This window comes from Bombina bombina, chromosome 1 (genome assembly GCF_027579735.1).
Source record: "Bombina bombina isolate aBomBom1 chromosome 1, aBomBom1.pri, whole genome shotgun sequence".
NCBI classification, from domain to species: Eukaryota; Metazoa; Chordata; class Amphibia; order Anura; family Bombinatoridae; genus Bombina; species Bombina bombina.
The window spans coordinates 1,492,643,884-1,492,660,387 of record NC_069499.1 but is presented as its reverse complement, the minus strand read 5'-3'; the positions used below and the strand labels follow the sequence as shown (position 1 = coordinate 1,492,660,387).

At 39.7% G+C, this 16,504-nt stretch overlaps 1 protein-coding gene across 1 annotated transcript in view; it reads left to right on the top strand.

Moving 5' to 3' along the window:
* CRLF3 (cytokine receptor like factor 3) overlaps window positions 1–15,326 on the top strand; it is a 254,077-nt gene extending 238,751 nt beyond the window's left edge. Inside the window, exon 8 of the mRNA XM_053707409.1 lies at window positions 12,507–15,326. Within this exon, the coding sequence (XP_053563384.1) occupies window positions 12,507–12,769 (263 nt within the window). The 3' untranslated portion in view covers window positions 12,770–15,326. The remainder of the gene's footprint in view (window positions 1–12,506) is intronic.
* Window positions 15,327–16,504: the final 1,178 nt, after the last annotated feature.

The window sequence follows — 16,504 nt, the reverse complement described above, 5'->3', positions numbered from 1 at the left end:
GTTCCCAAAAAAGAGGGAGCCTTCAGACCAATCTTGGACTTAAAAATCCTAAACAAATTTCTAAGAGTTCCATCATTCAAAATGGAGACTATTCGAACCATCCTTCCCATGATCCAAGAGGGTCAGTACATGACCACGGTGGACTTAAAGGATGCCTACCTTCACATACCGATTCACAAGGACCATTACCGGTATTTGAGATTTGCCTTCCTAGACAGGCATTACCAGTTTGTAGCTCTTCCCTTCGGATTAGCTACGGCTCCAAGAATCTTTACAAAAATTCTAGGATCACTTCTGGCGGTACTAAGACTGCGAGGCATAGCGGTGACTCCGTACCTAGACGACATTCTGATACAAGCGTCAAGTTTTCTAACTGCCAAGTCTCATACAGAGATAGTTCGCATGGGTGGAAGGTGAACGTGGAAAAGAGTTCTCTATTACCACTTACAAGAGTTCCCTTTCTAGGGACTCTTATAGATTCTGTAGAGATGAAAATTTACCTGACAGAGGCCAGGTTATTAAAACTTCTAAATGCTTGCCGTGTCCTTCACTCCATTCCACACCCGTCAGTAGCTCAGTGCATGGAAGTAATCGGCTTAATGGTAGCGGCAATGGACATAGTACCATTTGCGTGCCTGCATCTCAGACCGCTGCAATTGTGCATGCTAAGTCAGTGGAACGGGGATTACTCAGATTTGTCCCCCCTACTAAATCTGAATCAAGAGACCAGAGATTCTCTTCTATGGTGGCTCTCTCGGCCACATCTGTCCAAGGGGATGACCTTTCGCAGGCCAGATTGGACGATTGTAACAACAGACGCCAGCCTTCTAGGCTGGGGAGCAGTCTGGAATTCCCTGAAAGCTCAGGGATTATGGACTCAGGAGGAGAAACTCCTCCCAATAAATATTCTGGAGTTAAGAGCAATATTCAATGCTCTCCTAGCTTGGCCTCAGTTAGCAACTCTGAGGTTTATCAGATTTCAGTCAGACAACATCACGACTGTGGCTTATATCAACCATCAAGGGGGAATCAGAAGTTCCCTAGCGATGTTGGAAGTCTCAAAGATAATTCGCTGGGCAGAGTCTCACTCTTGCCACCTGTCAGCGATCTACATCCCAGGCGTGGAGAACTGGGAGGCGGATTTTCTAAGTCGCCAGACTTTTCATCCGGGAGAGTGGGAACTTCATCCGGAGGTCTTTGCTCAACTGGTTCGTCGTTGGGGCAAACCAGATCTGGATCTCATGGCGTCTCGTCAGAACGCCAAGCTTCCTTGTTACGGATCCAGGTCCAGGGACCCGGGAGCGGTGCTGATAGATGCTCTGACAGCCCCTTGGGTCTTCAACATGGCTTATGTGTTTCCACCATTCCCAATGCTTCCTCGTTTGATTGCCAAGATCAAACAGGAGAGAGCTTAGGTGATTCTGATAGCGCCTGTGTGGCCACGCAGGACCTGGTATGCAGACCTAGTGGACATGTCGTCCTGTCCACAGTGGTCTCTGCCTCTGAGACAGGACCTTCTAATTCAGGGTCCTTTCAAACATCCAAATCTAATTTCTCTGAGGCTGACTGCATGGAGATTGAACGCTTGATTCTATCAAAGCGTGGTTTCTCGGAGTCGGTTATTGATACCTTAATACAGGCTAGGAAGCCTGTTACCAGAAAAATTTACCATAAAATATGGCGTAAATATTTACATTGGTGCGAATCCAAGTGTTACTCATGGAGTAAGGTTAGGATTCCTAGGATATTGTCCTTTCTACAAGAGGGTTTAGAAAAGGGCTTATCTACTAGTTCGTTAAAGGGACAGATTTCTGCTCTGTCTATTCTTCTACACAAACGTCTGGCTGAAGTTCCAGACGTTCAGGCTTTCTGTCAGGCTTTAACTAGGATTAAGCCTGTGTTTAAGTCTGTTGCTCCGCCGTGGAGCTTAAACTTAGTTCTTAATGTTCTTCAAGGCGTTCCATTTGAACCCCTTCATTCCATTGATATCAAGTTGTTATCTTGGAAAGTTCTGTTTTTGATGGCTATTTCCTCGGCTCGGAGAGTCTCTGAGTTATCTGCCTTACATTGTGATTCTCCTTATCTGATTTTCCATTCAGACAAGGTAGTTCTGCGTACTAAAGCTGGGTTCTTACCTAAGGTAGTTACTAACAAGAATATCAATCAAGAGATTGTTGTTCCATCTCTGTGTCCTAACCCTTCTTCAAAGAAGGAACGACTTTTGCATAATCTGGACGTAGTCCGTGCCCTGAAATTCTATTTGCAGGCAACTAAGGATTTTCGTCAAACTTCTTCCCTGTTTGTCGTTTACTCTGGACAGAGGAGAGGTCAAAAGGCTTCGGCTACCTCTCTCTCTTTTTGGCTTCGTAGCATAATACGATTAGCCTATGAGACTGCTGGACAGCAGCCCCCTGAAAGGATTACAGCTCATTCTACTAGAGCTGTGGCTTCCACCTGGGCCTTTAAAAATGAGGCCTCTGTTGAACAGATTTGCAAGGCTGCGACTTGGTCTTCGCTTCACACTTTTTCAAAATTTTACAAATTTGACACTTTTGCTTCCTCGGAGGCTGTGTTTGGGAGAAAGGTACTTCAGGCAGTGGTTCCTTCTGTTTAATGTTCCTGCCTTGTCCCTCCCTTCATCCGTGTACTTTAGCTTTGGTATTGGTATTCCATAAGTAATGGATGACCCGTGGACTGACTACACTTAACAGGAGAAAACATAATTTATGCTTACCTGATAAATTCCTTTCTCCTGTAGTGTAGTCAGTCCACGTCCCGCCCTGTTTTTACGGCAGGTCTAAATTTTAATTAAACTCCAGTCACCACTGTACCCTATGGTTCCTCCTTTCTCGTATGCTTGGTCGAATGACTGAGTATGACAGGTGAGGGGAGGAGCTATATAGCAAGCTCTGCTGGGTAATTCTCTTGCAGTTTCCTGTTAGGAAGAGAAATATTCCATAAGTAATGGATGACCCGTGGACTGACTACACTACAGGAGAAAGGAATTTATCAGGTAAGCATAAATTATGTTTTTTGGCGCTAAAAAATATGGGCGTCATTATTGTCTCCACATTATTTAAGTCTCATTGTTTATTTGCTTCTGGTTGCTAGAAGCTTGTTCACTGGCATTTTTTCCCATTCCTGAAACTGTCATTTAAGGAATTTGATCAATTTTGCTTTATATGTTGTTTTTTCTATTACATATTGCAAGATGTCTCAGATTGACCCTGAATCAGAAGATACTTCTGGAAAATCGCTGCCTGATGCTGGATCTACCAAAGTTAAGTGTATTTGCTGTAAACTTGTGGTATCTGTTCCTCCAGCTGTTGTTTGTAATGAATGTCATGACAAACTTGTTAATGCAGATAATATTTCCTTTAGTAATGTTACATTACCTGTTGCTGTTCCATCAACATCTAATACTCAGAGTGTTCCTGATAACATAAGAGATTTTGTTTCTAAATCCATTAAGAAGGCTATGTATGTTATTCCTCCTTCTAGTAAACGTAAAATGTCTTTTAAAACTTCTCATTTTTCAGATGAATTTTTAAATGAACATCATCATTCTGATTCTGATAATGATTCCTCTGGTTCAGAGGATTCTGTTTCAGAGGTTGATGCTGATAAATCTTCCTATTTATTCAAAATGGAATTTATTCGTTCTTTACTTAAAGAAGTCTTAATTGCATTAGAAATAGAGGAATCTGGTCCTCTTGATACTAAATCTAAATGTTTAAATAAGGTTTTTAAATCTCCTGTAGTTATTCCAGAAGTTTTTCCTGTCCCTGATGCTATTTCTGAAGTAATTTCTAGGGAATGGAATAATTTGGGTAATTCATTTACTCCTTCTAAACGTTTTAAGCAATTATATCCTGCGCCATCTGACAGATTAGATTTTTGGAACAAAATCCCTAAGGTTGATGGGGCTATCTCTACTCTTGCTAAACGTACTACTATTCCTACAGCAGATAGTACTTCCTTTAAGGATCCTCTAGATAGGAAAATTGAATCCTTTCTAAGAAAAGCTTACTTATGTTCAGGTAATCTTCTTAGACCTGCTATATCTTTAGCGGATGTTGCTGCAGCTTCATCTTTTTGGTTGGAAGCTTTAGCGCAACAAGTAACAGATCATAATTGTCTTAGCATTGTTAATCTTCTTCAACATGCTAATAATTTTATTTGTGATGCCATCTTTGATATCATTAGGGTTGATGTCAGGTATATGTCTCTAGCTATTTTAGCTAGAAGAGCTTTATGGCTTAAAACTTGGAATGCTGATATGTCTTCTAAGTCAACTTTGCTTTCCCTTTCTTTCCAGGGTAATAAATTATTTGGTTCACAGTTGGATTCTATTATTTCAACGGTTACTGGGGGGAAAGGAACTTTTTTACCACAGGATAAAAAATCTAAAGGTAAATTTAGGTCTACTAATCGTTTTCGTTCCTTTCGTCGCAATAAGGAACAAAAGTCTGATCCTTCCCCTACAGGAGCGGTATCAGTTTGAAAACCATCTCCAGTCTGGAATAAATCCAAGCCTTTTAGAAAGCCAAAGCCAGCTCCCAAGTCAACATGAAGGTGCGGCCCTCATTCCAGCCCAGCTGGTAGGGGGCAGATTACGATTTTTCAAAGAAATTTGGATCAGTTCGATTCACAATCTTTGGATTCAGAACATTGTTTTGCAAGGGTACAGAATAGGCTTCAAGATAAGGCCTTCTGCAAGAAGATTTTTTCTTTCCCGTGTCCCAGTAAATCCAGTGAAGGCTCAAGCATTTCTGAAATGTGTTTCAGATCTAGAGTTGGCTGGAGTAATTATGCCAGTTCCAGTTCTGGAACAGGGGCTGGGGTTTTACTCAAATCTCTTCATTGTACCAAAGAAGGAGAATTCCTTCAGACCAGTTCTGGATTTAAAGATATTGAATCATTATGTAAGGATACCAACATTCAAAATGGTAACTATAAGGACTATTCTGCCTTTTGTTCAGCAATGGCATTATATGTCCACAATAGATTTACAGGATGCATATCTGCATATTCCGATTCATCCAGATCACTATCAGTTTCTGAGATTCTCTTTCCTAGACAAGCATTACCAGTTTGTGGCTCTGCCGTTTGGCCTAGCAACAGCTCCAAGGATTTTTACAAAGGTTCTCGGTGCCCTTCTGTCTGTAATCAGAGAACAGGGTATTGTGGTATTTCCTTATTTGGACGATATCTTGGTACTTGCTCAGTCTTCGCATTTAGCAGAATCTCATACGAATCGACTTGTATTGTTTCTTCGAGAACATGGTTGGAGGATCAATTTACCAAAAAGTTCATTGATTCCTCAGACAAGGGTAACCTTTTTAGGTTTCCAGATAGATTCAGTGTCCATGACTCTGTCTCTGACAGACAAGAGACGTCTAAAATTGGTTTCAGCTTGTCGAAACCTTCAGTCTCAATCATTCCCTTCGGTAGCCTTATGCATGGAAATTCTAGGTCTTATGACTGCTGCATCGGACGTGATCCCCTTTGCTCGTTTTCACATGCGACCTCTTCAGCTCTGTATGCTGAACCAGTGGTGCAGGGATTATACAAAGATATCTCAATTAATATATTTAAAACCGATTGTACGACACTCTCTGACGTGGTGGACAGACCACCATCGTTTAGTTCAGGGGACTTCTTTTGTTCTTCCGACCTGGACTGTGATTTCAACAGATGCAAGTCTGACAGGTTGGGGAGCTGTTTGGGGGTCTCTGACAGCACAAGGGGGTTTGGGAATCTCAGGAGGTGAGATTACCAATCAACATTTTGGAACTCCGTGCAATTTTCAGAGCTCTTCAGTCATGGCCTCTTCTAAGGAGAGAGTCGTTCATTTGTTTTCAGACGGACAATGTCACAACCGTGGCATATGTTAATCATCAAGGAGGACTCACAGTCCTCTGGCTATGAAAGAAGTATCTCGAATACTGGTATGGGCGGAATCCAGCTCCTGTCTAATTTCTGCGGTTCATATCCCAGGTATAGACAATTGGGAAGCGGATTATCTCAGTCGCCAAACGTTACATCCGGGCGAATGGTCTCTTCACCCAGAGGTATTTCTTCAGATTATTCAAATGTGGGGACTTCCAGAAATAGATCTGATGGCTTCTCATCTAAACAAGAAGCTTCCCAGGTATCTGTCCAGATCCAGGGATCCTCAGGCGGAGGCAGTGGATGCATTGTCACTTCCTTGGAAGTATCATCCTGCCTATATCTTTCCGCCTCTAGTTCTTCTTCCAAGAGTGATTTCCAAGATTCTAAAGGAGTGCTAGTTTGTTCTGCTGGTGGCTCCAGCATGGCCTCACAGGTTTTGGTATGCGGATCTTGTCCGGATGGCCACTTGCCAACCGTGGACTCTTCCGTTAAGACCAGACCTTCTATTGCAAGGTCCTTTTTTCCATCAGGATCTCAAATCCTTAAATTTGAAGGTATGGAGATTGAACGCTCAGTCATAGAGGTTTCTCTGACTCTGTGATTAATACTATGTTACAGGCTCGTAAATCTGTATCTAGGAAGATATATTATCGAGTCTGGAAGATTTACATTTCTTGGTGTTTTTCTCATCATTTTTCTTGGCATTCTTTTAGAATTCCTAGAATTTTACAGTTTCTTCAGGATGGTTTGGATAAAGGTTTGTCTGCAAGTTCCTTGAAAGGACAAATTTCTGCTCTTTCTGTTCTTTTTCACTGAAAGATTTCTAGTCTTCCTGATATTCATTGTTTTGTACAAGCTTTGGTTCGTATAAAACCTGTTATTAAGTCAATTTCTCCTCCTTGGAGTTTGAATTTGGTTCTGGGGGCTCTTCAATCTCCTCCGTTTGAACCTATGCATTCGCTGGACATTAAATTACTTTCTTGGAAAGTTTTGTTTCTTTTGGCCATCTCTTCTGCTAGAAGAGTTTCTGAATTATCTGCTCTTTCTTGTGAGTCTCCTTTTCTGATTTTTCATCAGGATAAGGCGGTGTTGCGAACCTCTTTTAAATTTTTACCTAAGGTTGTGAATTCTAACAACATTAGTAGAGAAATTGTGGTTCCTTCATTGTGTCCTAATCCTAAGAATTCTCTGGAGAGATCTTTACATTCTTTGGATGTAGTAAGAGCTTTGAAATATTATGTTGAAGCTACTAAAGATTTTAGAAAGACTTCTAGTCTATTTGTTATCTTTTCTGGTTCCAGGAAAGGTCAGAAGGCTTCTGCCATTTCTTTGGTGTCTTGGTTAAAGTCTTTGATTCATCATGCTTATGTAGAGTCGGGTAAGGCCCCGCCTCAAAGGATTACGGCTCATTCTACTAGGTCAGTTTCTACTTCCTGGGCTTTTAGGAATGAAGCTTCTGTTGATCAGATTTGCAAAGCAGCGACTTGGTCTTCTTTGCATACTTTTACTAAATTCTACCATTTTGATGTTTTTTCTTCTTCTGAAGCAGTTTTTGGTAGAAAAGTACTTCAGGCAGCTGTTTCATTTTGATTCTTCTGCTTATAATTTCAGTTTTTTCATTATAAGATTAAAACTTTTTGATTTGGGTTGTGGATTATTTTTTCAGCGGAATTGGCTGTCTTTATTTTATCCCTCCCTCTCTAGTGACTCTTGCGTGGAAGCTCCACATCTTGGGTATCTGCTATCCCATACGTCACTAGCTCATGGACTCTTGCTAATTACATGAAAGAAAACATAATTTATGTAAGAACTTACCTGATAAATGCATTTCTTTCATATTAGCAAGAGTCCATGAGGCCCACCCTTTTTTGTGGTGGTTATGATTTTTTTGTATAAAGCACAATTATTCCAATTCCTTATTTTTGATGCTTTCGCTCCTTTCTTATCACCCCACTTCTTGGCTATTCGTTAAACTGAATTGTGGGTGTGGTGAGGGGTGTATTTATAGGCATTTTGAGGTTTGGGAAACTTTGCCCCTCCTGGTAGGAATGTATATCCCATACGTCACTAGCTCATGGACTCTTGCTAATATGAAAGAAATTAATTTATCAGGTAAGTTCTTACATAAATTATGTTTTTTCTCCTAGACCCTGGGGACTTTTAAGATTATTCCTAGCTGGGAATTAATTTGTCTGGGCAGTTACAGTCAGGGCTTTGCTGCTACTTTATGTTGCTGGCTTCAGCTATACTGCCATTTAGGGACTGAGGCGGTCAGGGCACTTTTGTTATGACTCAGTGATTAGCTGCAGCTTTACAAGGTAATGAGTCAAGGAGTATGTTTTAAAAAAAATATTTTAAGTATAAGTTTGTTGCATACCTGTAATTTGCACGTGCGCTTCTCTGTCCTTTTGTGATATTTTCTATTGCAGTCACGGCTGGAAAGTGATCGCTTGTGTCCCGGAGGTGGTAAGTTGCCCCAGTCACGGCTGGGGTTATAGAGGTGTTTTTTATTTTTGCTGGCCATTTAACTGATTTGCTGCTATTTAACCCAGAGGGGTATTTAATAGGAGGAATTCAGCTCCGGACTTAATATTTGCCTGATTCCAAAAATCCATATCAGGTTTATAATCAGAAAACATTTGTTTTATTTTATCCTTTTCTTCTGTGGGGATACTTTTATTATAAGTGCATATAAGAAATAATATTTAATATGTTTGATTTTATTTTTCTGTGGGGATACCGTTACTCCAGTATGGAGGACACTTTGGAAGGGTTCTAGTAATTCATTGCATTTAGACAAATGTTTATTTTGTGAAAGTTCTCACACAGACTCTCTGTTGTCCCTTCTTCGCTCTCACGGGTGGAAGATAAATCTGGACAAGAGTTCCCTGGTTTCAAATACCAGGGTCTGGTTTTTGGGGATAATCATAGATTCGGTCTCCATGAAGATCTTTCTAACAGATGTGAGGCAGTCCAAACTTCTCTCTGCCTGTCTTTCCCTTCAGTCCTCTGCACGCCCTTTAGTGGCGCAGTGCTTTTAAGTAATTGGTCACATGGTGGCCTCCATGGACATTATTCCTTTTGCTCGCTTCCATCTGAGACCTCTCCAACTATATATGCTCAGACAATGGAACAGAGATCATTTGGACCTATCGCAGCGGATCGTCCTAGACAACCATGCCGGATCATCTGGCTCAATGCATGTGCTTTTTGAGACCATCTTGAGAGATTGTGACTACGGATGACAGCCTCTCAGGCTGGGGAGCAGTCTGGGGTCCCTTAAAAGCTCAGGGTTCCTGGTTACCGGAGGAGTCCGTCCTCCCAATAAATATTCTGGAGTTGAGAGCAATCTACAATGCTATGGCAGAGTTCTGTCTGGTTTATCAGATTTCAATCAAACAACATAACATCTGTGGCCTATATCAACCACCAGGGAGGAACAAGGAGTTCCCTAGCTATGAAGTAAGTCTTGCACATCCTTCAGTGGACAGAGTCCCACAAATGCTACGTTTTCGGCCATTCATATCATGGGAGTGGACAACTGTGAAGCGGACTATCTAAGCAGACAAACGTTCCACCCAGGGGAGTGGGCTCTTCATCCGGAGGTGTTTTCCAAGATAACCCTCAGGTGGGGGGGTTCCGGACATAGACCTCATGGCATCTTGCCTCAAATACAAGCTGCCCAGATATGAGTCCAGATTGAGGGGTCCTCAGGTGGAGTTGGTGGACACGTTAGGGGACCCTTGGGAGTTCAGTTTGATATATCTGCTTCCTCCGTTTGCCCTTCTTCCAAGGGTTATAGCCCACATAAAACAGGAGCGGGCCTCTGTGATCCTAATTGCTCCAGCTTGGCCTCACAGGACTTGGTTTGAGGATCTGGTGAAGATGCTGTCCTCCCCTCCATGGAGTATAATGCTGAGGAAGGACCTTCTACTTCCGTTTCTTCATCAAAATCTAGATTCTCTGAGTCTGACTGTGTGGAGATTGAATGTTTAGTCCTGTCTAAAAGAGGTTTTTCGATAGGGTCATTGACACTCTAATTCAGGCTCGTAAGCCGGTGACTCGCCGGATTACCATAAGGTCTGGCGAACCTATCTATCCTGGTGCGAGTCTCAAGGTTTCCCTTGGCACAAGGTGAGAGTTCCTTGTATTCGGTTGTTTCTCTAAGAGGGTTTGGAGAGAGGTTTGTCAGCCAGTTCTCCTTTGTTCAGGCCCTTGTCAGAATCAGGCCTGTGTTTTAAACCTGTTGCTCCTCCTTGGAGCCTTAATCTAGTTCTTCTTGTTCTGCAGCAGGCTCCATTTAAGCCTATGTATTCTGTTGATATTAAACTCTGGTCTTGGAAAGTTTTGTTTTTGTTGGCTATTTTCTCTGCTCGTAGAGTTTCAGAATTATCTGCTTACAGTGTGATCCCCTTTATCTTATTTTCCATGTGGATAAGGCTGTTCTACGTACCAAATTGGGATTTCTTCCCAAGGTGGTCTCAGACCGTACTATCAATCAGGAGATTGTAGTTCCTTGCTTTTGTCCTAATCCTTCTTCTCAGATGGAATGTTTGTTACACAACCTGGATGTGGTTCATGCTCTAAAATTCTATCTCCAGGCTACCAAGGATTTTAGACAATCTTCTGCCCTATTTGTGGTGTACTCCGGTAGGTGCAAGGGTCAAAAGGCCACTGCAACTACTCTCATTTTTTTGATTGAGGAGTATCATTTGTTTGGCTTATGAGACAGCTGGACAGCAGCCTCCTGAGAGGATTACAGCTCACTCTACCTGTGCTGTTTCTTCTTCCTGGGCTTTTAAGAACAAAGCTTCCATGGAACAAATTTCCATGGAAGCTTTGTTCCACTTGGTCCTCTTTGCATTCCTATTCAAAATTTTACAAATTTGATGTTTTTGTCTCAGCTGAGGCCTCTTTTGGGAGAAAGGTGCCTCAAGCGGTGGTGCCTTCAGTTTAGGTCCGCCTGCCTTTAATTCTCCCTCCCTGTTCATTCTGTGTCCTCTGGTTTTGATATTTGTTTCCCAACAGTAATTGAATATATTCGTGAACTCTCCATGTCATTGGGACAAAAACAAAATTTATGCTTACCTGATAATTGTTTTCTTTCCTGTCATGGAGATTCCACGACCCGCCCTTATCATGGGAGGGATACTTAAGCTTTACTGGGGTATCGTTAGCCAGGAGTTGAATTCCCAACAGTAATTGAATGGATTTGTGGACTCTCCATGCCAGGAAAGAAAAGAACTTATCAGGTAAGCATACATTTTATTTTTGTGGCCTCTTCTGAACCTTCTTTTGTTTCTTCCATTCATTGCACCAGTGTTCGGCTGGTGCAGTGAATGTATATGTATGTATGTATGTATATATATATTTATATATGTATATAAAAAATATATTTGTATGCAAAAGTTTAGGCACCCCTGACAATTTCCATGATTTTCATTTATAAATAATTGGGTGTTTGGTTCAGCAATTTCATTTTGATCTGTCAAATAACTGAAGGACACAGTAATATTTCAGTAGTGAAATGAGGTTTATTGGATTAACAGAAAATATGCAATATGCATCAACACAAAATTAGACAGGTGCATAAATTTGGGCACCCCAACAACATCAATATTTAGTAGAGCCTCCTCTAGTAGAAATAACAGCCTCTAGACGCTTCCTATAGCCTGTAATGATTCTGGATGAAGGTATTTTCGACCATTCCTCCTTGCAAAACATCTCCAGTTCAGTTAGGTTTCATGGTTGCCGAGCATGGACAGTCCGCTTCAAATCACCCCACAAATATTCAATGATATTCAGGTCTGGGGACTGGGATGGCCATTCCAGAACATTGTATTTGTTCCTCTGCAAAAATGCCCAAATGCCCAAGTAGATTTTGAGCAGTGTTTTGGGTCGTTGTCTTGCTGAAATATCCAGCTCCGGCGTAACTTCGACTACAACTGTGTGTGTATGTATGTATGTGTGTGTGTGTGTGTGTATATGTGTATATATATATATATATATATATATATATATCTCTGAACAAAAAAACTTGCACCCTCTGGTCTTTTAAAAAACTCTTTACTGTGAAAAGTAGTGACGTTTTGGGGACCAAATCTCCTTCCTCAGGTCTGTGGGAGTGCTCTCCTTTGTTAAAAAAAATAATAAATATATATAATTAAGTAGAAGTTACAAACTGCTGAACACTCCTTTGCAAAAGAATAGCCCTTTCCAATAAAACAGTAATTATCTATAGTGACCATTTTAAGCAACTGCCATAAAGGATATCTGATAACTAGGATGGCTGGTTAATCATAACTATATTGCAATGTAGAAGGGTATAGTGAAATATAAAATGTTCTCGTTTTATTGAAACATACGGTTTTAATGCATAATACTTTTTGATTTTATTTTTGCAGCTCCTGTTAAGATTACATGTGGGCAGTAGAAGAAATAGTTGTAGCTTTATTCTAATTTTCTCTTTTTTTAAATTAAAGTTTATGAAAATATGAAGCAAGAAATAACCTTATTGGACCCTTTTCAAGTCTTACCTACACAAAATAATTACACAAAGTAATGTTTAACTTCTCATTTTGGTGATTTCCTCTTCTGGTTATCTCCTTTAGGAGCAGTGTATGTAAACGGCAAGGAAATGACCAATCAGCTGCCCCCGGTCACCCCTGGGTCAACGGTAACCTTCGACATGGAAGTTGTGAACTTGGGACCATCCATAAATAATAACAATGAAGGGGCGTACCACAAACGGAGAGTGACCATAAGTTCTAACAATCGAGAAGTGGTCTTTCATTGGGTGCTAGATAAACCATGTGACTCTCTCTATTTTGGCTGTTCTTTTGTCCATCCTGGATGGAAGGTGTTGGTATTTTAAATAACCCATTTTCAAAAGGGATTCTGGGTCTATACAGGTTTGGTTGAAGCTACAATGCACACTTGATGGTTTAACCCAGAGAAGAACAAGATCAAAGTACTCCTAAGTAACAACACTTCTCAAAAGTCAATAGATTTTCAACTTTCATTTTTCATTCCTGTTTGTCTTGTATTAAGGACGAACAAGAGAAGCTGCATAGTGCCTTATTCCAGGATAAAAGTAACTCATTTACAGACTGTGTACAAGGATAGTTTTGTGAAATTAAAGTATAAGCAATAAAGACTGATCAGTAGGTGTCAGTCATGCAGTTAGCTAAGATACAAATCAATTTTCTGAATAGGCATTTCTTTCTTTCTTTTTTTTTTTGGCTGACTTATGGGGGCAAAGAACATTGCTATGGGTGATTTTCTTCTCGCATTCATAGTGCCATATTCAGAGGCTGGTGTTGTGTATGCTTTGTACCTATATAGATAAAGTTCTTTATTTAGGGGTCCTCTTCCACATATGCCCCTCCCCTTCCTGTTTAGAAGTTTTTTTTCTTCCTGTTTGACACATGGTATTGTAGCACACATTCTACTTCAAGAGTACACTGATCTCACTTTTTAAACTCAATTTTGGTTTACTTGGGCATGTTTTAATTTTATACATTTCCCTGTTTTTATACATTTCCCTGTTTTTAGTCTGTTTTTCCGAATGTATCCATTAGTCCTGTTTTGCTAGGATAGATACTCCCTTAATTACCCATTCCCCAATTTTGCATAACCAACAGTTATAATAATACACTTTTTACCTCTGTAATTAGTGCCTTATTTCAGTTCTTTTGACAGACTTTCATTTTAGCTAATCAGTGCTGACTCCTAGTTAACTTCACGTGTGTGAGCTCAATGTTATCTATATGAAACACATGAACTAATACCCTCTAGTGTTGAAAAACTGTCAAAATGCATTTAGATTAGAGGCAGCCTTCAAGGTCTAAGAAATTAGCATATGAACCTCCTAGGTTTAGCTTTCAAGTAAGAATACCAAGAGAACAAAGCAATATTGGTGATAAAAGTAAATTGGAAAGTTGTTTAAAATGACATGCTCTATTATGAATCATGAAAGTTTTTTTTTTTACTTGACTGTCCCTTTAAGGGCTACCGAGTGTCAACCCATTAACCACTTGAAGCTGGGTGTCTCAAAATATATCACCCAAAAGTAAAGCAGACTGACTCCTCTGCATCTCCAGTAACAACATGTTTATTTTATTCCAAAAGAGATATAAATCCCATCGCAGTCCGTTTTGCAGGAACTTTCCAATTATTGGAAAGATGGACTGGAAGTCTAACTTGAAGATGTCCAAAAACACAACCCAGGATAATACCAAGGATGCTTTCTCTCTTCTTCTAAGGGGCGGCTTGAACCTTTTTGCAGGAAACATGACTGTTTAAGGGATAAGAAAGTCAAAGTGAAATTTGCATGATTCAGATAGAGCATATAATTTTAATACACTTTTAAATTCACTTCTATTGTTTTTAAGTTGCTTTGATCTCTTGGTATCCTTTTTTTGCAAAAGAATATGTAAGTATCCTATACAACTGGGAGCTAACTGGAGATTGGTGGCTACATGTGCTGATAGTTTTGCAGAGGTTAAACACACAGCAATAGTGCAATAATAAAATGCTCTTAAATCCAAAATAAAATTCTTTCATGATTCAGATAGAGCAAACGTTACCCAGGGTTCTGAATCAAAAATGGGCAGGCTCCTAAGCTTTACATTCCTGCTTTCTAAAATGGGATAGCAAGAGAGCGAAGAAAAAATTAGAATAAGAGTAAATTAGAAAGTTGGTTAAAATTGCATGCTCTATCTGAATCATGAAAGAAAAAAAATGGGTTTTGTGTCCCTTTTAATAAGAGCATTTTCTTTGTGCACCTTTATATGCCTTTAAGTTTATCAGATACTTGGGTAAAAATGTAGTTTCAAATGATTATTTAATATTACCTCGGAGTATGGGTCTTAATGTAATTCTTTCTTTGGATCCAATGAAAGGAAGGGGTATTTAAGTAGTTCTTCTAAATTTGTTGGGTTTTTTTGGCAAACAGTTGAAGAGGTTCTATTTCAACTTCTTTATTATATACAAGAAAATAAGATTATCAGATGAGCAAGTATGTAAGTGGATCTCTGTCCCCATGGAATATAATCCTGTTTTATGGGGGGGGGGGGGGGATACTAGTTTGGATTTCTAAAACAATCCATGCAATCTCAAGGTAAAATTTCTCCTGGTCTCAAGAACTGCTTGATTTTTTTATAGGTCAGATATTGGCTGTCCAGTTTTGGTATTTCACTCCCAAACTATTGGCCTTTGTGTTTAGAGAGCAATAACATAAGTGCATCTGCTCCTCCTGGAGACTCAGCACATTTAAATGGCCATGTCCTTGAGAACAATTGTTGATAGTTAAATGAGTAAAACCCATTATATAAAATACAAAAATAAACATGTGGGAACAATTTTCCACACATTTTAATGCTCCGCAGCTGATATAAAAAGTAATTGGGAATAAATTCAAAGGAAACAAATTGTACAGTGTCGTGTCCCTTTTAAGTGTGTATTTTCTCTTTCTGTGCCTTCATATGAGAAATTTTTATTTCTTTTTTAATAGTGTTTTTCATAGGTCTATCCTAGCACACCCACTTATTTTCTTTCATCAACAGGTGAGATTTCCATTAGCCATCACGTTCCCCTCCTGACCACTAGTAGGGGAATTCCCATATGTGATGACTTATGGACTCTCACCACATGAAAGAAATGAATTTATCAAGCAAGTATATATACACTGTTTAGAGACAATCCTTTTTCTTCCTTCTCTCACCAAGCAGGTCTTCCTCGGCTACATGTGAATGTATAAATATGTAGCAGAGGGAGGTCCCCTGAGGGCTATAGGAATATTCTGCTTACACTGCCAGTACCTGAATGGCTCCATATGAATGTTAATTATTAGTAGTTTCCTAACCTAGCTTCATATCTTAAAATGCCTTCAGTCATAAAAACTGTGCCTTCAAGCTGTGAAAGTGCCTAAATGCATTTCTAGTTGGTGTTATCAGATGCAGCCTTTTTTTCTCTCCCTTGGCACATACTGTGCATTTCATATATAGTCCATAGAAGCAAGAATCTACTTTTAAAGGGTTTTTATAGATGCTGTTTACATTTAGTGCCTTTTTATTCAATAAGTAAATACTATAAATTTGCTATAGAGCTCAAAACGCCTCCAACAGTTACTATATTAGTGATTTAATTGTTTCCAACACAGTATTATCATCTTAAGCAAACCTATAGCAACCACACACGTGCCAAATCTAATGCTGCTTTGTAGGCATCTCAGGAGTTGTATAGAAATTATCATCTATTTTTGTATCTGATGAAGCTATGGTTTATTCTCAATACTGTACAATTTCTACACTGTTTACAATTTGTTAAATTACCGGCAAAGCATGTGATGTTTTTTGTTAGAGGCAGATGGGCCAGATTTTCACTAGCAATACGTGAAGAGGATAAGCTGTTGTTACTGGCTTATAAAATGATATTAAAAGCTACGTAGTTAACCCACAGCAGTCCCTTCCATTTTACAGAATTCTTCAAAGGGACATTGTCATTTTTGTTATATCTTTACTGTGTATATCTGCAATTTATGTTACATCACACCAAATAACTATTTTATAAGCATTTAGAACTGTAATTGTATTAGAATAAATAACAG